The sequence below is a fragment of the Leptonychotes weddellii genome, chromosome 10, assembly GCF_054177405.1.
Source record: "Leptonychotes weddellii isolate Sample4059 chromosome 10, ASM5417740v2, whole genome shotgun sequence".
Lineage (NCBI taxonomy): Eukaryota > Metazoa > Chordata > Mammalia > Carnivora > Phocidae > Leptonychotes > Leptonychotes weddellii.
In genome coordinates, this window is record NC_138378.1 from 75972574 (window position 1) to 75991610 (window position 19037).

The 19037-nt window shown below is 39.9% G+C and overlaps 2 protein-coding genes across 2 annotated transcripts in view; one reads left to right on the forward strand and one right to left on the reverse strand.

Moving 5' to 3' along the window:
* PCYOX1 (prenylcysteine oxidase 1) overlaps positions 1–7413 on the forward strand; it is an 18912-nt gene extending 11499 nt beyond the window's left edge. The window contains exons 4-6 of the mRNA XM_006728017.3: positions 2698–2909; positions 3226–3378; positions 4002–7413. Of these exons, the coding sequence (XP_006728080.1) occupies positions 2698–2909; positions 3226–3378; positions 4002–4660 (1024 nt within the window). The 3' untranslated portion in view covers positions 4661–7413. The remainder of the gene's footprint in view (positions 1–2697; positions 2910–3225; positions 3379–4001) is intronic.
* Positions 7414–7744: 331 nt separating this feature from the next.
* On the reverse strand, positions 7745–18831 carry SNRPG (small nuclear ribonucleoprotein polypeptide G). Its single transcript, XM_081832141.1, has 4 exons — positions 18680–18831; positions 14650–14672; positions 13633–13757; positions 7745–7915 (listed from the first exon to the last, which is right to left on the reverse strand). The coding sequence occupies exons 1-4, from the start codon at positions 18709–18711 to the stop codon at positions 7865–7867; spliced, it is 231 nt and encodes a 76-aa protein (XP_081688267.1). The 5' UTR covers positions 18712–18831; the 3' UTR covers positions 7745–7864.
* Between the last annotated feature and the right edge of the window lie 206 nt (positions 18832–19037).

The following is a 19037-nucleotide window of genomic DNA, read 5'->3' on the forward strand; positions in this document are numbered from 1 at the left end:
GGAACACAAGCAGGGGGAGTGGGAGAGGGAGAAGCAGGCTTCCTGCAGCGCAGGGAGCCCGATGTGGGGCTCGATCCCAGAACCCTGGGATCATGACCTGAGCCAAAGGCAGACGCTTAACGACTGAGCCACCCAGGCGCCCCTGCACCACTCTTTTATCAAAATATTTTCTCCCCTGGATGCTGCAATTCTCACCTCCCTCAGGTCTTTGCTCAGATGTTACCTTCTTAGGCTTTCCTTGACCACTCTACTTATTTTGGGGGACCATCTTATTTAGAGTTGCAACTCTACCAACTCTAAGCCTTCTCAGTCTTCCTTTTTGATTTGCTTTCTCCTTAACATTTATCATCCTCTAAACTGTTATATAATTTATTCACATTAATTTTTTTACTACCTGTTTCCCCAAGTAGAACACAGGATCCATTAGACATTTTTTCTCTGTTGTGTTGACCTCTGCATCTTTAGCACCTAGAATACCTGGCTCAAAGTTAATGCTTCATAAATATTTATTGAATGAGTAAATGTTAAGGATTATACAAATGTAGTTTAAAAAGAAGAAAGAGGCTGTAAAGCAGCCTGATTAGCAGAAATTACACATCTAACTTCTTAGTAAATATGTATTCTAATGCAAATAGTATTGTAAAACAGTTACATGTTCAATGATTACATGGTCTCTGTTGTCTCACATCTAGGAGGCCTTTACTGGAGGCTTGATGGAGTGGGGTTGGGTCCCAGGCAGGAGGCGGCAGGGAGTAATTTCTTTATATTATATGTGTTATTTAATTGGCTACTGTTTTGTCTTGCTGACTGTTAGCCAAAGGTCATTCTTCATTTTATGAGATAGCCTATTTTCTAAAGAACTCCGTGTTTTCATCCTCTACTTTTTCCAACTTCCTAGGACTAGAAACCAATTGATAAGGTTGGAAGGAGTTATTTTAGTTTTTGTTTAGGCACGGATATCAATTTCTTCCACAAAAATGTATTCAGTGTTTTATATACTACACTGTTAGACAGTAGGTAATATTGAAATGGATGGGACATTGTCTCCTGCTCAAAATATTTACAATTTGAGAGAAGAAAGTTGATGTAAGATAGAGATCTTTCTTTGGTACTTATTTCTTCCTTCGTTTCATATACTTATCTATGTATGTGCCTTATTATCTGTCCCTAACTGTAGGCTCCTTGAGGGAAAGGAATCATCTTTCTCATTTTTGTATCACAACTTGAAAAATTACATCTTGAATTACTCTGTGGACGCCTATGAAGTTCAAGAAAATGTTAGGTGGTATTTTCTAAAAATTAAGTAATAGTTGAGCAAGACTTTGCAGAGGAGGTGGGGTTAAGCCCAAAGTGTATTCTAGTTGGGAGAAGAGCTAGTGCAGTGTTGGGGAGAAATATGCAGAGCATATTTAGAGATCAGTGAATGGGTCAGGTGTGTTCAAGTGGAGGATGTAAGTGTGAGTTTGTGTGTGTGTGTGGTTGAGGGCAGAGGGGGCAGCTTGTGCTTGAACCTTCTGCTTGTCATGTGACTTTTAGACAAGTCCTTTTACTTGTGTCTCTATCTGCAGTTAGAGCAAAAGAGTTAGACTTGATGAGTTTGGCTCTAAAATTCACTCCTTTTTTTGGGCGCCTGGGTGGCTCAGTTGGTTAAGCGACTGCCTTCGGCTCAGGTCATGATCCTGGAGTCCCAGGATCGAGTCCCAGGATCGAGTCCCGCATCGGGCTCCCTGCTTGGCGGGAAGCCTGCTTCTCCCTCTGACCCTCCCCCCTCTCATGCTCTCTCTCTCTCATTAAAAAAAAAAAAAATTCACTCCTTTTTTTAAGGTCAGGAGTTTATTTAGTAAGCAGGGTTGTTTTTTGATAAGTCAATAATGACTAAAGATGGGGGTGCCTGGGTGACTCAGTCATTAAGCGTCTGCCTTCGGCTCAGGTCATGATCCCAGGGTCCTGGGATCGAGCCCCGCATCGGCCTCCCTGCTCTGCGGGAAGCCTGCTTCTCCCTCTCCCACTCCCCCTGCTTGTGTTCCTGCTCTCTGTCAAATAAATAAAATATTAAAAAAATAATGACTAAAGATGTATTTTAGGACTTCTGGGAGATTCATAAATGTTTCAAAGAAAAGAAACTGGAATCAGGTAGATCAGTTACTCATCTTAGTAGTTTTAATACAAATCCCGAGTTAAAATCAGGGAAATGAGAATGAAGTAACGAGAGATGTTGTGAAGACTGGTAAGGTTTTCTTCTTGGGTGGGAGAAGCAGAAAGAAGTGAAAATATTTAAGTTTGAAATTAAATGAACTGAGGGTGACATGTACGATGTTAGGAGTGAACTAACATCCCAATCTACATTTTGGTTGGGATAGGGAGTGGGTGGAGAGGATCAAGCCCTGGTGGGAAGATTAATTTTAGACATGTCTGACTGCTGCTGGAAGATAAAAAGGTGAATGAGAACAAGACCTAGGACATACCCACTTCTTTAAAGGTGCTCCCAGTGACCATATTAATGCAGAAGAGTATACAGAGGACAGCGTACTACCTGAGGAGGTAGGGGTGGGGATAAGAGCTTCTGGGATACCTGGGGAAGATGGTGACTGAGGTGCATCTTACGTGACAGGTAGAAAATCATTAGAAGGAAATATGCTAATTCCCTTCCCCTTATCTTGTTTGGTGTTTAATGGCCACTTCTCTTCTTTTCAAAAGGATCTACCGTTACCAGTCTCACGACTACGCCTTCAGCAGTGTAGAAAAGTTACTGCATTCTCTAGGAGGGGACGAATTCCTTGGAATGCTTAACCGAACACTACTTGAAACTTTGCAGAAAGCAGGCTTCTCTGAGAAATTCCTCAGTGAAATTGTTGCACCTGTCATGAGGGTCAATTATGGCCAAAGCATGAACATCAATGGCTTCGTGGGTAAGCCAAGGCTTGGAAGTTATAGACATTAGTTCACAGAGGGGCTTACCTGATGCTATGGTGGCTCCAAACTTTAGGCCATGAGTTGGAGAAGACTTACCTTTCTCTGAAACCTCAGACACGGTTGGCAAAATTGTGTATAAGTAGATCTGTGCATTTTTAGTGGGGAGAGAGTCCTTAGCTTTCACTGCAATTTTTGCCCCCAGGGGCTTTTTGGCAATGTCTTGGAGCAAAACTCAGCTAAATTGGGAAGAGAGTGGGTAGAGGGCCTTTTACAGAGTCAAAATCAAAACACATTTTTTCCTACCACTGACAGGGGCAGTATCATTGTCCTCTGCTGATTCTGGCCTTTGGGCAGTAGAAGGTGGCAATAAACTTGTTTGCTCAGGGCTCCTTCAGGCATCCAAAAGCAACCTTATATCTGGCTCAGTAATGTACATAGAGGAGAAAACAAGGACCAAGCATACAGGTGAGCCTGAAATTCTATTGTTCCTAATTTACCCTCTAGAAAATAATTGCTCGGGACGCCTGGGTGGTTCAGTCGTTAAGCGGCTGCCTTCAGCTCGGGTCATGATCCCAGGGTCCTGGGATCGAGCCCCGAATCGGGCTCCCTGCTCAGCAGGAAGCCTGCTTCTCCCTCTCCCACTCCCCCTGCTTGTGTTCCCTCTCTCACTGTCGCTCTCTGTCAAATAAATAAATAAAATCTTAAAAAAAAAAAAATTGCTCAGGGAGAAAAACCACTCTTCTGTCATCTCTCAGTTCCAAATGATGGAATTATAAATTGTGTATGTTGCACCACATGGAAATATTCCCAGATGTGCTCAAGTACAGTGGCACATCTCCTTGGATTTAAAAATAATCTTATTCTTAAAAGTATAATTCCATATTTTGTACTTACTGATAAAGTATCATTTCTATTCCAGTAGAAAACTGCCTCAATTCGGCACAGTTATATTAAAGGGTAAAACTTTTTAATTCCTTAGAATTATCTTTTAACTATTTTATACTTTATAAACTGCTACAGTAATAATTTTTGGAAGGTATATAGTAGAGTATGCTAGAAACACTAAAATGTATGCTTCTTTCTTCTAGGAAATCCCACAAAGATGTATGAAGTGATCTACCAAATTGGATCTGAGACCCGTTCAGGCTTCTATGACATCGTCTTGGTGGCCACTCCATTGAATCGAAAAATGTCCAATATAACTTTCCTCAACTTTGATCCTCCAATTGAGGAATTCCATCAGTACTACCAACATATAGTGACAACTTTAGTTAAGGGGCAGTTGAATTCAACTCTTTTTAGCTCTAGAGCCTTAGACAAATTTGATCTCAGTACAATCTTAACTACTGATAATTCAAATTTGTTCATTAACAGCATTGGGATTGTGTCCTCTGTAACAGAAAGTGATAACCCTCAACCATTAACAGATAGGGGATATGTTTGGAAGATCTTTTCCCAAGAAATTCTCACTAAAGAACAAATATTAAAGCTCTTTTTGTCCTATGATTATGCTGTGAAGCAGCCGTGGCTTGCATATCCTCATTATAAGCCTCCAGAGAAATGCCCCTCCATCATACTCCACGATAGACTTTACTACCTCAATGGTATAGAGTGTGCAGCAAGTGCCATGGAGATGAGTGCCATTGCTGCCCACAATGCTGCTCTTCTTGCTTATCACCGCTGGAATGGGCACACAGACATGATTGACCAAGAGGACTTATATGAGAAGCTTAAAACTGAACTATGAAACAACTTTTTCCCCCCTTCTGGCTCCAAATGAAATATCACTGGCAAAGAACACAATCTGAGCAGAGATGATTTTGAATCAGATATTTTGCCGTAAATTAGTATTGTTTAACAAAAGTAATCCCAGTGAATTATGAGAAAATACAAGTTTCTAATTAAGTGTGACAGTGTTAACTACTGCATTTATGCCATCTCCAAAATTTAACTCTTCTTTTAAATATCCATCAACAGTATAGAATCACGTGGAGTTTGTTAAACATGTGGGTTCTCTAGCTCCTCTGGAGATTCTGATTCACTAGGTCTAGGGGATGGGGGGGGGGCCTTGGATTTTGAACAAAACTTTAGAGCACTTTAAGCTGAGCACTTGAGGAAGAGTTTAAAGACAAATTTTAGTGGGGGACTAGTTCACTTGTGCTTCACAGCTGGAAGTGACCTTCAGTCAGATAGTTATAACTACTATGGGAACTGGTTTCATAATGTCTGGCTTTATTAATTTATATCCTTTTTCAAAGTAGATGTGCCCATGCCAGAAGCCTTGACTTTCTGAATGTTCTTTTGACTGCTTCTGTCTTGATTTTATTAGGGTTAAATTCAGAAGCCTTAGTAGTTTAACTTTGTCACACAAAAATCTCAAGCAAAATGAAAGCAAATACAGGCTATTGATTTAAGAAATTGGCATTCTATTATCAAATCCTCACCTATGGAGCTCTAAAAAATATTGCTAGACCCCCATGCAACCAGAGATTCTGATTTAGTTGATTGAGGATAGGATCTCAGCATTGTAGCTAAAAAGTTCCTAAGGTGCAACCTGGGTTGAGAATCACTGATGTAGGGGTTTAAGATGTCTCCAAAGGATTTTCAGTGCCTTAAAAGTCCCAGAAAACCTAATGCATTATCAAAGCAGATTCATTTTTTGAAGAATGATTTCTCTCAACAAGAACTCTAGTAGTAATCTTGATAGTAAGCACTGTCAGTCTGACAACAGAGACAACTTAGATTACTCCAGAGCCATTGACACTAGAGTAGGATATTCAGGATACCACACCTGATCAAATCCAGCACATGTTCGAACTGTTAAATGCTTCTAAAACTACTGTAGCATTTGGGGTTAGAAACTGGTTGCTGAAACCTTGTTTTTAAGGCAGTAGTTCTTAACTTTGGCTGCACACTGGAATAACCTTTAAGATTTTAAAGATTCTCAAATGATTCTAATATGCAGCCAAACTTAAGAACCAGTTCTACATCTACTGTATAAAGATTATCATGAATGGTTGTCCTTACAGTCACTAATAGGACAGAATGAATAAAAGCTTGTGAATTCTGAAAGTAACTGTAACAAAGTTTAACATGTATTGTTGGGGAAAAAAAAGTCCATCAGATTATGGCAGCAGCTACTTTCACAAAATGGTGTAAGAAAACACTGATCCTTAATTAAAATGATTTTTGTCTCTACAATTGTGAGTATTAATATGCTGATAAAACTGCCAAAATATATTTGATGTAAAGGCAGGGATTAAATTTATAGTTTGTCAAAGGGTCAGCTTTTTAAAAATTGTATTCTTAAGAATGTTAAGAGGCAGTCACATTTTTCTTTTTGTGGTTTTAATGAAGACAGTATTGTAGAGAATGTAATATTGTGTTATATGTGTGCTAAAGATTGATAAATAAAAATTGGTAATGAAATAGTTAATTCACTCACAGACTTGTTCTGCAATGGGATATATTATTTACTTACAAGAATACCAATGTAAAATGTTGCCATTGTATCAGACCTACTCTGATTAAGTTTTCCAACAGGGCATCTGAAACGGCTTCCTTCAAGAACAAAACAGATTATTAATGTATCAGGCATAATAGTTTTAATGCAAACAGCATTAAGTAAGGAATTTTTTTTTTTATTGGAAGAAAAATACTATCAGAGCCTGTTATACTTCAGTAGACTACTCGATTTGTCTTTGTACAGAAGAGACTGGTAAAAATTATGCAGCAGTTCACTGAAAGCCAGTTCTACTCCAGTGGTTCTCCAACTTGAATATGCATCAGAATCACCTGGAGTGCTGCTTAAAAATACTGCTGGGCCTCACCCTAGAATTTGTTTTAGTGGGTTTGGAGTGGTAGATGAAAACAGGCATCTCTATTAAGTTCCTAGGTGATGCTCTTGGTCTAGGAACCGCACTTAGGAGAACCAGTTCTGTAATTCAGCTCTATGTGGTTGCAAAAAAAATGCCTGTCAACATCAGTGAAGATTTAAAGAGCTGTTGGAGAAGGGAATAAAAATGTACTGCACTTGATACCAACTCTCCTTATTGTGATTAAGTTGGTTTGATCCCTCTAGCTATTCTTTGGCTGTAAACGTTTTCTATAAAGAGGAAATAACGTTTTAGACATATATATAAGCCATCCATTGTGTTCTGTTTTTCAAGTACCTTAGTCACCTCTGTATACCCCATTCTCTACAGTTTTAAAGTGATTCAAGATTTGTAGGCTTTTTACAAGATCGCAAAAAGTACAGGCCTAAGTATTTGCTTGATATGTTTCTTGAACATAGGTTTATGATACCACCATTTGCAATTTATCTTTCATCTGAGTTTGTGTGCCATAAAATTTATGACCTGGGTGAATATGGGGAGGATTATAACTGTTCTCTATACTCCACAAAGAACTACAGTACACTGGAATGTTTTTTTCTAGAGTTCTATTCTTATATTAAAAAATTTTCCCTGTTTATGTTCAAAATAAACAACTGTATCATTACTTCCTGTGTTTTACTTCAATTGCACTATACTTGGAACGTAAATGTACTTGGAAAAAGTCAGTACATCAAAAAGTTTCGAAAATTGCAGTTAATGTTTCAGAAGAAACCCGCTCAGGTATGCAGGTTCTTTCCATTAGAAGATGGAAAAAAGGCATCCTTGCCATGCTTCACATTTAATCAGATTCTTCTACATTAACGCATAAAAGCTTCAGAACAAATCAATCTCAACCAGGAACAATTCACGTTAGAAAGAATTAGAGTAAGAGCTAATACTCAATTTTCTACGTTCAGAATGTCTGAGAAAGCATTTTTGACTATTATAAAAGTTTATTTAACAAAAAAGTTCAGTATGAAAATGCACACGACCTGATTTTTATATTGTAGTAAAACAGGTACTATGGAGGGGACATGTGGAAGCAGTTGATTTCTTCTGATGAACACACCCATTGTTTATACTCGCTCCAAGGCTTCTAACATGATGATACTATTTCCTCGTATTACCTAAAAAGAAAATTTGAAAAGAACACAATTTATTTGACAGACATCAATGAAAGAATTTTCACAAATTCATTAATGGGTTTTCAGTATTAAAGATCAGTTTGTGAGGCTTTTTTGGATACTAAATCACGACAAGAAGCCAGGAAGCCCTTTTTAAGTAAGATGTACTTTCTAGATTTAACAAGACTAACAAGTACCCTTTTGAGAACGCTAAGTCTCCAATGATTGATTTCTCACCTTTTAAACTGCAGTACTGAAATAACATACCCATCCATCTCTGTCCCAAGGGATCCATAAGTCAGTGGGAAAAATGTACAGGAGAAAGTCAGTTTAGGGGTATAAGATCACTTAGGGAACAAACCAGGATGGAAATTGTTAAAAGTATGCTTTGTGAAGATGGCATTTTAGTTGGTCTTGAAAATGGGGTAGAATTTTGACAGGAAGATAGAACTCTAAACAAAACTGAAATGAAAAAGTGTAAGGGGATAAGGAAAGAATCTAATTTGAATGTAGTAAAAGGTTATTATGGGAAGTAGGAAACAGAGTTTGCAGCCAATCTTAGAAGACCTCAAACACCAACGTTAAGGTACTTGGAAGACATCATGAAACCAATAATAAGCCAATGAAAATTTCATAGTCAAGGGAATAACCACTGTTCTGGCAATGTAAGAATGGGAGAGAGCTTAGGGGCAGGAAGAGAAGTTATAAAGAAAAGGCCCTAGGAGCACAGTGCCTAACATAGTAGCCATTCCATAAATGAAGATAAGGAAGGATCCTTATGAGCACAGGTGAAATGGCTGGTAACTGAGTTTAAGATGGGTAGAAAATTAAGTTAAACTAGAAAGCAAGGGGACTGTGAACATAAGGAACCCCCGGTGGAATGTAGGTCATACTACAGATCAGGTCAAGTAGAGCAGGAAAGGTGAAAGGACAAGAGGGTGATGAGAATAAATAGTAGAAATGGAGGCATTCTGAATAAGATTCAAAGTAGAGCTATGCTTGTAGGCAATTGGAGTAAAAAAAACCCCAAAAACCAAAACACCAAAACATTTTTCTCCCCTTCATTCTATCTGCTCATTTATTTATTACATATACTGTTTATTCATAGTCTTCCTCACCCAAATGCCATTTTTATGAGGGCAGGTGCAATATCCCCAGTGCCTAAAGTGGTGGCAGGCACACAGAGGGCTCAGTAAGCACCTGTTAAATAAACAAATGACCTTGCATGTTTACTGCAGCTGACAGAAGGGAAAGGAATATGACAGGTAGGGCAGTGTCTTGGAGCCTGGCAGAGACAAACAGCAATGAGTATGATGAGAGGGTGGTGAAGAAGAGCAGCATGAAAGGAGAACAATACCCCGAAGATGATGGGGACTGAAGGAGCCTACAGACTTTTATTCTTTCTCTAAGTTAGGGATGGAAATGAAGAAAGCTAAACAACAGGCTTATCTAGTTCTCAGGGTTTTAATTCCTGGCTTATTTGCAACAGACAGTGAACATCAAATCTCATTGATCGAAGCATGAAAAACTACTAGCCTTCTTTCCTATCTCTCCCTTAAATGTGTCCATTTCTGACCCTAAAAAGGGGACGGTGGCAGAGAAGTTATTTCAGATAACTAAGATTTTCAGATCTGAGGCTTTTTGGGGGCATTATTTTTTTTAATTTTTTTTTTTAAAGATTTTATTTATTTATTTGACAGAAACAGAGACAGCGAGAGCAGGAACACAAGCAGGGGGAGTGGGAGAGGGAGAAGCAGGCTTCCCGCTGAGCCGGGAGCCCGACGTGGGACTCGATCCCAGGACCCTGGGATCATGACCTGAGCCGAAGGCAGTCGCTTAACCAACTAAGCCACCCAGGCGCCCTTTTTTGGGGGCATTATTAAAAAACAAAATACAACTGTGTCACTTTCATCAACATTTTCTAAAATAGGTATCGCACACGTCTTTGCCTTCTCACATAATACATGAAGTAAGGCTAGTGGGTGGACACCTCTGCTGTATAGTAATCTTCCTCTTTTCTCATTGTGTTTAGGCCTAATTCTCCAAATCAAACCGGAACCATCAGGTCCAGAATTCCATAGTGCTCCTTTTGTGCTTCAGTGCTAGTTTTTACAAAATGCTGTTCAGGCTTTTAGTCTTTTGAAAGGGCACAGCTATCTAATAACAAATACAAACCTAAAATGGAACTACAGAACCACAAAGCTGGTAAGAACTCCTGAACTATATAGCATCTTTTTTTAAAAATTTTTTATTTTTAAAGATTTTTATTTATTTATTTGACAGAGAGATAGCGAGAGCAGGAACACAAGCAGGGGGAGTGGGAGAGGGAGAAGCAGGCTTCCTGCCGAGCAAGGAGCCCGATGTGGGACCCGATCCCAGGACCCTGGGATCATGACCTGAGCCGAAGGCAGACGCTTAACGACTGAGCCACCCAGGCGCCCTATATAACATCTTAATATAGAATTTTTATTACATTCTAAGGGAACTCTGGGGTGAAATGAAATCTTAAAGGAGTAAGAGAGGTGAGGCCACTGACAACTATGGGGATGTTTCAGAAGAGGCTGAGACATCATTAGGTAATTATCCAGCTGACAGATTCCTAATACAAACTATCTCCCCCTCAGAACACATTTTTTTTTTTTTTTTTAAAGATTTATTTATTTTAGAGAGCACAGGTGGAAGGAGAGGGAGTCTTAAGCAGACTCTCTGCTGAGCATGGAACCCCATGCAGGGCTCAATCTTATGACCCTGAGATCACAACCTGAGCCAAAATCAAGAGCCAGACTTTGACTGCGCCTCCCAGGCACCCCAGAACACACACATTCTTAATACTACTCTAAACATAACAGCATTAAGTCATTTCAACGGTCCCAGTGGGTCACTGACTTGGACAAGGGAATAGCAAAGCCAATGTAAGTCTCCTGTGCCAAACAACTTGTGAAAACAAAACCGTAACCTATTTTTCTTCCAACCTCAGAAAAAACATTTTTTTTTTTTTTAAAGATTTTATTTATTTATTTGAGAGAGAGAGAATGAGAGACAGAGAGCATGAGAGGGAGGAGGGTCAGAGGGAGAAGCAGACTCCCTGCCGAGCAGGGAGCCCGATGCGGGACTCGATCCAGGGACTCCAGGATCATGACCTGAGCGGAAGGCAGTCGCTTAACCAACTGAGCCACCCAGGCGCCCAGAAAAAACATTCTTGCGTTTCTTTAAAATGTCTTTTTTGGGGCGCCTGGGTGGCTCAGTTGGTTAAGCGACTGCCTTCGGCTCAGGTCATGTTCCTGGAGTCCTGGGATCGAGTCCCACGTCGGGCTCCTGGCTCAGCGGGGAGCCTGCTTCTCCCTCTGACTCTCTCCCCTCTCATGTTGTTTCTCACTCTCGCTCTCAAATAAATAAATAAATAAAATCTCAAAAAAAAAAAAGTCTCTTTATTCGGGGCACCTAGGTGACTCAGTTGGTTAAGTGTCTGACTCTTGCTTTCAGTTCAGGTCATGATCTCAGGGTTCTGAGATCAAGCCCTGTGGGAGCTCCACGCTGGGTATGGAGCCTGCTTAAGATTCTCTCCCTCTCCCTCAGCCTCTTTCCCCTGCTCCCTCTCTCTCAAAAAAAGTTTTTTTTTTTTTAAGATTTTATTTATTTGACAGTGAGAGACACAGCGAGAGAGGGAACACAAGCAGGGGGAGTGGGAGAGGGAGAAGCAGGCTTCCCGCGGAGCAGGGAGCCCGATGTGGGGCTCGATCCCAGGACCCTGGGATCATGACCTGAGCCGAAGGCAGACGCTTAACGACTGAGCCACCCAGGCGCCCCAAAAGTTTTTTTATTAAGGACAATTAATATGTTGTCATTGTTCTATTTTCTTAAAGATTTATTTAGTAGAAAGAGAGAGCACAAGTGCACAGGTGGATGGGCAGAGGGAGAGAAATAGACTCCCTACTCAGCGGGGAGGCTGATGTGGGGCTTGACCTCATGACCCTGAGATCATGACCTGAGCCAAACACTTAACTGACTGAGCCACCCAGGCCCCCCCCCATTATTTCATTTTCAAAGTGTTAACTCAGCTGCAAGAATTACTGTCTACTAATACAAACTTTTTTTTTTTTTGGGCACATGACAAGCATCAGAGGTAGAAGAGCCGACTGCCTAACACAGTAAGTAGGTGCTCATAACCAATTTCTGTGTAAAGACTAAGCCCATTAAAATTTAGGGGGAAAATTTCGAGAAAGATCCATGATCTAGGTTCAATCCCTTCTTGGATAAAATTCCAAGAAGTGTCACACAATTCTCTGAAAAATTATCTTCCCAAATTAGAACTGACTTTTAGATATCAAAGTCCTTCTTCAATCTTTTTGGCAAATCTGCTGAGATATAAACTAAAAACCTAATTACCCCCTTAGAATGAAGATTACTGCATTTGTAAAAGGAAAGGCTAGAGAGAAATCTTGGGGGCGTGTGTGGGTTTTTAGAAGAAACTGGCTGATAATGATTTGCCCATAGTTTTATTCATTTTTCAACAGAAGCTCAAGGAGAACGTACCTGAAAGGAAGGTCCATTTGCATAAAACTTGGGGGGTGGGGTGGGAGTCTCATTTCAAGGGATTCTCTAAGCTATTTTTCCAGCCCAGACCATTGATTTGCTTTTCAAATGAAAATGCATTTGAAAGAAGCAATAACATACACCTTGGAAAAAGTGATTAAAAATTGTGAGGCAAAAAAAAAATCAAGGCTAACAATTAGGAACTCTTACCACCTTCTAGAGGTCTTTATGCTCAATGATTTGCTAAAGCGAAGTTGTCCTTTTTAATTTACTTTTCCCAAGAAACTTGGGACTGACTAACTTACTGGGTATATTGTCCTGTGCTGGACAAAGAGTGGGATTCAAAGCCTGGGTCTTGCTGACAAACATCAAAAACTTTTTCAGTAGTCATACCACCATGGACTAATGAATGTGGAAATGTTTGCTTCTATAATTAACTCAGTGTGTTTTTTTCCTATTTTCTTTCATGTGAATGGCTGTCACTATGATCATCCCTTGCAACTTTTACCTTGGCCACTTTTAAATCTGGGTGCAATAAACCAGAAAATCTGGGTTAATTATACGCACAATTAAAATAAAAAAGTATGATGGTAGACTAGCAGATTTGCATCACACGGACACTTGTTAGATAGGATCTACATTTTAGTAAGATCTTCTGGGAACTCATAAGCGTGTTAAAATTGAGCATAATAAAGGACTGACTATAGGTCTCTATTATAAAGCTCAAAAATGGGGACGCCTGGGTGGCTCAGTTGTCGAGCGTCTGCCTTCGGTTCAGGTCATGATCCCAGGGTCCTGGGATCAAGCCCCGCATCGGGCTCCCTGCTCTGTGGGAAGCCTGCTTCTCCCTCCCTCACTCCCCCTGCTTGTGTTCCCTCTCTTGCTGTGTCTCTGTCAAATAAATAAATAAAATCTAAAAAAAAAAAAAGCCCAAAAATGATTTCCTACAGCTATTTCAAATCCAAGGACCTCAGAGGTTCTGCATAAGATTCAGACCTAACCTATAGATAACTAGGATACTATCACAGTTAAATGACTGCCATATGTTAAACTAAAAGGAAAATGGAAAGTCTAATCTTTGCTGTTATTTGCCTAATTTCAATTTAATCCAAGACTTTAATAGAAAGGAAGTTAATCCTTATTTCAAAATATGAAATCTCTAGGAGAAAGCTTCTATCTTTACTTACCACCATTCCAATATTGTTCTGTTGCCCACTAGTTGCCATCTCCACACATTCATCTATCACAAGATTCATAAATGGATCGAACCCCCGCAATATTCCTTGGACATGCCTGCCACCATTTAATTTCACTATAGAAAGGGAAAAAACAGTTTAATAAAACTGACCAATAAATATCAACTATTCATTAAAAATTAGGTGGAATTAAACCTAAGGTACCTAAGGAATTAAACCAAGTAAACCCAGGTACTTGAGAAATTTAATCCTCTACCCTTACTATATGTCAAGCAGTGGGCTAAACATTTCACATTTACTTCCACATTTAAACTTACAAAAATCCAGGTGGGGGGATGGGTGAAATAGATGGGATTAAGGAGTGTACTTGTGATGAGCACCAGGTGTTGTATGGACGTGTTGAATCACTTATTGTACACCTGAAACTAATACAACACTGCATGTTAACTATTTTGGAATAAAAAAAGGTAAATACAAAATTATACTTACAAAAATCCTATCATGTAGAATTATTCTAACTTTTCACAAGGGAACTAAAGTATAGAGCTGCTTAAAAAACTGGTTCAAGGTTATACAGGTACTGTGGGCTAGAACCTGGATTCAAAGGGAAGGCTGCTTGCCTCTGAAGCCCAGGTCTTTAATCTCTATATCCTTCTAGCATTGTATAGGTCAGATTTTTAGTCCTGGTCCAAGTCCTTTGTTTTTAAAGGAAAAAATGTTGATACATTTTTAACTATCACAACATGGGAAAATCCCATTAATTTTGTCTAAGTGAGGGAAGGCTTAAAGGAAATAATGAGAAGTCCAAAGTACTGTGCAATTTGTTAAATATCAGAAATTACGCAAATAGAATTGTAGAATTTTGATAAACCTCCTTAATTAATGGGTGTGAATTAGAGGTTCTGTGTGATTTAAATTTTTATGAAGTTGCACCAAACATTATATACAGCCAAGACACATGTAGAAAGCAACTAATTAAAAACAAAACAAAAAACACAAGACACTTACATGACAATTTCTTGTCCATAAATCTGAAAAAGCGAAAAGGGGTACAAATTATATAAATGATTTAAAATTTTATGCATAAGCACAAAAGTAGGTACAGTCAATATGATTTGCTAAAATTGCACAATAAAAATAATGAAATTTAAAATAGTAAAAAACTTGTACTGTTGTAGAGCAGGGAATAATGGGCTACCTCATTTAGCACTTACACAATGTAATTTGGGAAGGGGCAAAATAATAAATAAAAATGGAATGGATTTAGAATATATTAATGTACATCAAACTAAGTCTTTATATGATGTGAATTACCAAAACATTCTTGTTGTTCAATACTGCCCTAATGTTTGATGACTAGATTTTATTATTTTGCCTTTTTTTTTTTTTTTAAAGATTTTATTTAATGGGGTGCCTGGGTGGCTCAGTCGTTACGCATCTGCCTTCGGCTCAGGTCATGATCCCAGGGTCCTGGGATCAAGCCCCGCATCGGTCGGGCTTCCTGCTCTGGTGGCAAGCCTGCTTCTCCCTCTCCCAGCTCCCCCTGCTTGTGTTCCCTCTCTCACTGTCTGTCTCTCTGACAGTGAGAGAGAGCACAAGCAGGGGGATCAGCAGACAGATGGAGAAGCAGACTCCCTGCCAAGGAAGGAGCCTGATAGGGGACTCAATCCCAGAGCCCTGGGATCATGACCTGAGCAGAAGGCAGATATTTAACTGACTGAGCCACCCAGGAGTCCCTAGATTTTATTTTCTCAAAAAAGATTTTAAAATTATTTTTAAGTAATCTCTACACCCAACATGGGGCTAACGCACAACCCTGAGATCAAGAGTCATATGCTCCACTGACTTGAGTCAGCCAGGCACCCTTGATGACTGGATTTTAGAGCCATAACAGAAAAACAAAGATTTGTTTATATTTTGGTTATTACCAAAACCGAAGTTGTGAGGAAACTAGAAGGTAATCAAACCATATCCAATTCAATAGCTAGTTTATATTTGAGACAATAAGGAGTGTTGTTTTATTTAATATTAAGCATCACACTTAAGTGTTCAAGATATTTCTCAACACATAAGTATTTTTTAGCAAAATAAATACATATTTTGAAGCTTTAAAAAATCTGAATTAAACAGGGAAATCCCATCTCAGCAGGGTATTATGGAAATATTAAGCCATGTAACCAAACCAGTTTTTACCCCTTCCAGTTACAGGTTAGGAAATATGAAATTACATGCAATTTTTAAAAGTTTATTTATTTGAGAGCGTGCGAGCGTGCACAAGTAGGGGAGGGGCAAAGGGAGAGAGTATTAAGCAGACTCTGTGCTGAGCGTGGCGACCGACAGGGGGCTCCATCTCACCACCCATGAGATCATGACCTGAGCTGAAACCAAGAGTGGGACGCTTAGCCAACTGAGTCACCCAGGCGCCCCTGAAATTTCATGCAATTTTAATGTATAACATGTAATGGGAGAATTCGGAGGTAAGTAAGTAAGACACAGGCCTGGGGCACCTGGGTGGCACCTCGGTTGAGCACCTGACTTGGCTTGGCTCAGGTCATGATCTCAGGGTTGTGAGATGGAGCCCCAAGTAGGGCTCGGAGCTCAGTACGGAGTCTGTCTCTCTCCCTCTCCCCTCATGTGAGCTCTCTAAAATAAATAAAATCTTAAAAAAAAAAAAACAAAAACAAACCAAAAATATGTAGTATGATATATAAAATAATCAATTTTAATAGGATATATTATATACCACAAGCAAATAAAACACACATGAACTTATTTAACCCTTATGATGACTTTGTAAGTTATATATTGTTATTACCACCATTTTATAGATGAAGAACTGAGGCTCAAAAAGATTAAGTAAATTGTTCAAAGTCACAGAGGTGGTGAGAAAGTTTGCGCAAATGCAAATGGTTTGGTTTGGCTGGAGAATGGGGGCACTCCATTAGTGTGTGTAATATTTGGCACTTGTAAGATTTCAGATGGAAGAGCTCAAATCCTGTGTCAAGAAGCCTAGACTTTTTCAGTCAGTCATAAATTATTAAGGCAAAGTCCAGTCACTGGCAAGACCACTGTGGCAGTGATTTTTAAGAGGCGGGATGGAGAATCTGGGTAGGTTTAGGTATCTCAACCTTGGCATATTAACATCTGGAGTCAGATAATTCTTTGTTGAAGGATGTCCAGTGCACTTACAATGTTTAGCAGCATCCCCAGCTTCTACTTACTAGATCCCTGCCAGTAGAACCAGACTCCCTCCCTCCCAGTTAATAACCATGAGTTAAGCTAAACCAGGAGGGTATAAAGAGTAAAAAATATCTGAGAAAATAAAGGAAAAAAAAATGTGAAGGTCATTTTGGAGGCAGGTTCAAAGGATTTTACAATACATGAAATCTAGAGATGAGAAAAATATTAAAACTAGGTTCGTTCTCTGAAATTCTCAAATATCTGTAAAGAAAAAAAGTATCTGTTAAGAAACAAAAAAGGAAGTCCAAGATTACAAGTAGACAATGTTCTTTCGTTAAAAAATAATTAGCATTTCACCAGTTCTTGAAGAATCCAGAGGATACTTCTAAGATTTTACCAGCTTGTCAATAAAAGAATAAGTTTTAGATCAGCATTTTCAAAATAATTTCTATTTTTCTTAATGTTAGACTGATGATTAATAATTCTTTAAGGGATCCAACTAAAACATACACGGAGTTTTTGCACAAAAAATGGCTGATACAGATGTACGTTTAAATGTAAAATTATTATTTTTTTTAAGATTCATTTTTTTGAGAGAGAGACCAGTGGAGAGGGGCAGAGGGAGAGACAAACACTAAGCAAGACTCCAAGCTGTGCTGAGAGCTCCACATGGGGCTGATCTCACCACCCTGCGATCATGACCTGAGCTGAACCCAAGTGTGCCACCTAAGTGCCCCTAAATGTAAAATTATTAAATACGACCTTTTCTTTAAGTCTGACTTTTCTATGAGGCTGGTAATAAGTGAACTATACACAGGCCAGCTGTTTCACAAATCGATTCCTGAAATCAATTTTTCATACTTTGTGCTATTCAACTACTGTGTGGAGAATTCTGGCATTACATGGTATAAACGAGATAGACAAATAATTAGGAGGCATCGAACATGTTAAGTTCAGTCAAGAGTGTTTGCGGAGGTTAAAGCTTTAAAGTAGGAAACTCCTGTTTTGACTGGATTTTACTGGGTGCAGAAAAAAAAAAAATCCCTAGTTTTCTCTGATTAGAAAAATGAACGTTCTCACACAGCTCTGTTAACAGAGCGAGAGATCACATAACATTCAAGTTTAACTTCAGCACAAAAAAGCAAAAGAATGGGATTTCTAAATTAAAGCTCAAAGAAACAGCTACAAACACACTCTAAGATTAAGGTGGCTTTTGACTCCTCATCTACTATTAAACACTTCCATTCCGCCCATCTTCTTAGTTCTTTATAGAATTACTCTCCAGCCACTTTATTTAGAACTTAACGCTATTTAACGGCGCCTGGGTGGCTCAGTTGGTTAAGCGACTGCCTTCGGCTCAGGTCATGATCCTGGAGTCCCGGGATCGAGTCCCGCATCGGGCTCCCTGCTCGGCAGGGAGTCTGCTTCTCCCTCTGACCCTCCTCTCTCATGCTCTCTGTCTCTCATTCTCTCTGTCTCAAATAAATAAAAATAAAAATCTTAAAAAAAAAAGAACTTAACGCTATTCAAGAAGTTCAACAAAGGATGGCATTCTAGGATCTCCAAGCAAAGAGAAAGAGCGAGAGGGACCGCGTTGGGAGACGTGGGGCCGGGAGATGCACCCAAGAAGGCGAGACAGCAGAATAGGGGCACCTTTTCTGTCACTGGTAACCATGCCATATCAACCAAGCCGAAACGAGACGTCGGCGCGGGCTTTACGGCGCCGAGGCGCGAGACCCTGTCGGGTTCTCGGCGGCCTCGTGCCGGAACACGCACGCCAGGCACACTGCAGGAAATGGAGAGGATCTAAGGAACTCAAAGAAGCTGCCACTTGGACGCGGCCCTCTCACATACTTACTTTTTCAACTCGGGAGGGTGAGCTTTGCTCATGGTGTCCGCTCCGCGAGCTCAAAGATGCCTCCAAACGGAATTCGTGGCGTCCCTCACGCTCCCCCGGTAGGCCCAGCGTTTCGCGTCTGACGTCACCGATCCCCCCGGCCAATCAAATGTCGGCTGATTTCACATTCTACCTCGCGATACTTTGGGGGCGCCTGAACTTATCGGTCTCGTGTTTCCGGTTGCGTCACCAGCGATTGGCCTAGATAGGGTTAGGGGTGGGGCCAGTCGTCTTCTCAGTTCCGTTTCCTCGTTTGTAAAATTGACATAGCGGTTCGGTCTCTAGCTTCTAGGCGAAACCGGTTTATCCCTCTCTGTGC

Bases quoted from the DNA above. Each gene is read 5' to 3' on its own strand.
- SNRPG (XM_081832141.1), bottom strand. From the start codon at position 18,711: ATGAGCAAAGCTCACCCTCCCGAGTTGAAAAA. The intron at 13,758-14,649 runs GTAAGTGTCTTG...CCCTTTCTATAG, and splicing joins TATGGACAAGAAATTGTCAT to TGAAATTAAATGGTGGCAGG. The intron at 7,916-13,632 runs GTAAGTAAAGAT...TTTTCTTTTTAG, and splicing joins AGAACAATATTGGAATGGTG to GTAATACGAGGAAATAGTAT.